The sequence below is a fragment of the Coptis chinensis genome, unplaced genomic scaffold (genome assembly GCF_015680905.1).
Source record: "Coptis chinensis isolate HL-2020 unplaced genomic scaffold, ASM1568090v1 utg1761_pilon_pilon, whole genome shotgun sequence".
In the NCBI taxonomy this organism is placed as follows: domain Eukaryota; kingdom Viridiplantae; phylum Streptophyta; class Magnoliopsida; order Ranunculales; family Ranunculaceae; genus Coptis; species Coptis chinensis.
Window position 1 is genome coordinate 33,652 of NW_028238113.1, and position 1,387 is coordinate 35,038.

General features: G+C 52.1%; 1 protein-coding gene across 1 annotated transcript; it reads right to left on the minus strand.

The window, feature by feature from the left end:
- Positions 1 to 285: 285 nt before the first annotated feature.
- Positions 286 to 723, minus strand: LOC147473803 (uncharacterized). Its single transcript, XM_086587019.1, has one exon. The coding sequence runs from the start codon at positions 721 to 723 to the stop codon at positions 286 to 288; it is 438 nt and encodes a 145-aa protein (XP_086443145.1).
- Positions 724 to 1,387: the final 664 nt, after the last annotated feature.

The following is a 1,387-nucleotide window of genomic DNA, read 5'->3' on the forward strand; positions in this document are numbered from 1 at the left end:
ACCTCCTGATCCCGTTCCGGCCCCAAGCATCTTAACAAAGGTCTACTGAAGTTCCTCCGATATAATTCCCCTCCCACCAGTACGTATCTATGGGATGTCTGTTCCAGCTTTCGTCTTTCTCTGGGGCAAATCCCCTCACCCCCTGTCAAAAACAGTTTGATTGGCATTATCCATCCATCGTCACACTCCGCGGTGTTCATCACTCCCCATGCCTCCTCGACACTCGGCCTGTCCAGCTTCTTCACTTGTAGGGTCCTTTCCTCCGGATCCGGCATGGCCGCCCTTTTACGTCGCCCGGAGGCGTCTGGCGTGGCGATTCTCCCCTCGATTTAAATGTGCAAAGCGGATTCTTGTGAACCTCGACGCCCAGCTTCGCAAGACTCCCAAATATCTCGTCATCCTCGGACACCTCGCTGTGAACCCTCCATTCGCCTGGCATACTACCAAATTAGAGTCGGAGTATACAACGAGTTCCTTCACCCCCAGGCCCTCGGCCATTCTCATGTCGGCGATTACCGCCTCATACTCCGGCCGTTGTTGGATCTTTGCGAAACCCAATTTCATTGTCAGCTCTAGCCTGTTGTTGTCCGGCGTGACCAATACTACCCCAATCCCGCTGCCCGCATCCGTCGCGGACCCATCCGCAAACACTCTCCAACCGTTTCGTTCGTCCCATGGGTTAAAGCTATCCGGCTCCTCTTCCCTCTCTGATTCCAAAACCATCTCCTCCCCCCATGTCGGATCCTCTGGGAAACTTCGCCAAGAACTCCGCCACCGCTGAGCCTTCTCTCTGTTGTTCTCACGATATTGGATGTCATACGAACTTAGCATCCGCGACCCGTTTCAACATTCTCCCCGACTTCTCTGCTCTCAAAGCCTGCTTCGGTGCAAGTTAAGTGACCGATCATCTGCGTGGGCTTCAAAGTAGGGGCCGACTTCGTGAGCTGAAAATATCAAAGGCGGTACTTCTCCCCTCGATCAGTATCTGGTTTCTGCGTCCAACAACGTCTTATTACGGTATATCGGCATTTCTATCTTATCCACTACTTTCGAGCGAGGACCGGAGTTGATTGCATAATCTGAGACCCCCGGTATAAATACAATTTTTCCCTCTTGGCCGCGACAACAGCGGCATACCTTCTAAATACCTTTTAAGATCCCGAAATGCACGCTCACACTCCCGCCGTCCATCTGAAATTTGTGGTGTTTTCTCAACAATGCATGCAGCCGGCCTACATTTGTCGGATGATTTTGATATGAACTGTTGAGAGCAGCGACCCTTCCGAAACAACGGCACACCTCCTTCATTTGTCTAGGGCGATGGCATCTCCACCAACGCTCTTATCTGCTCTGGGTTGGCCTCTATACCTCGCTATGCCACAATATA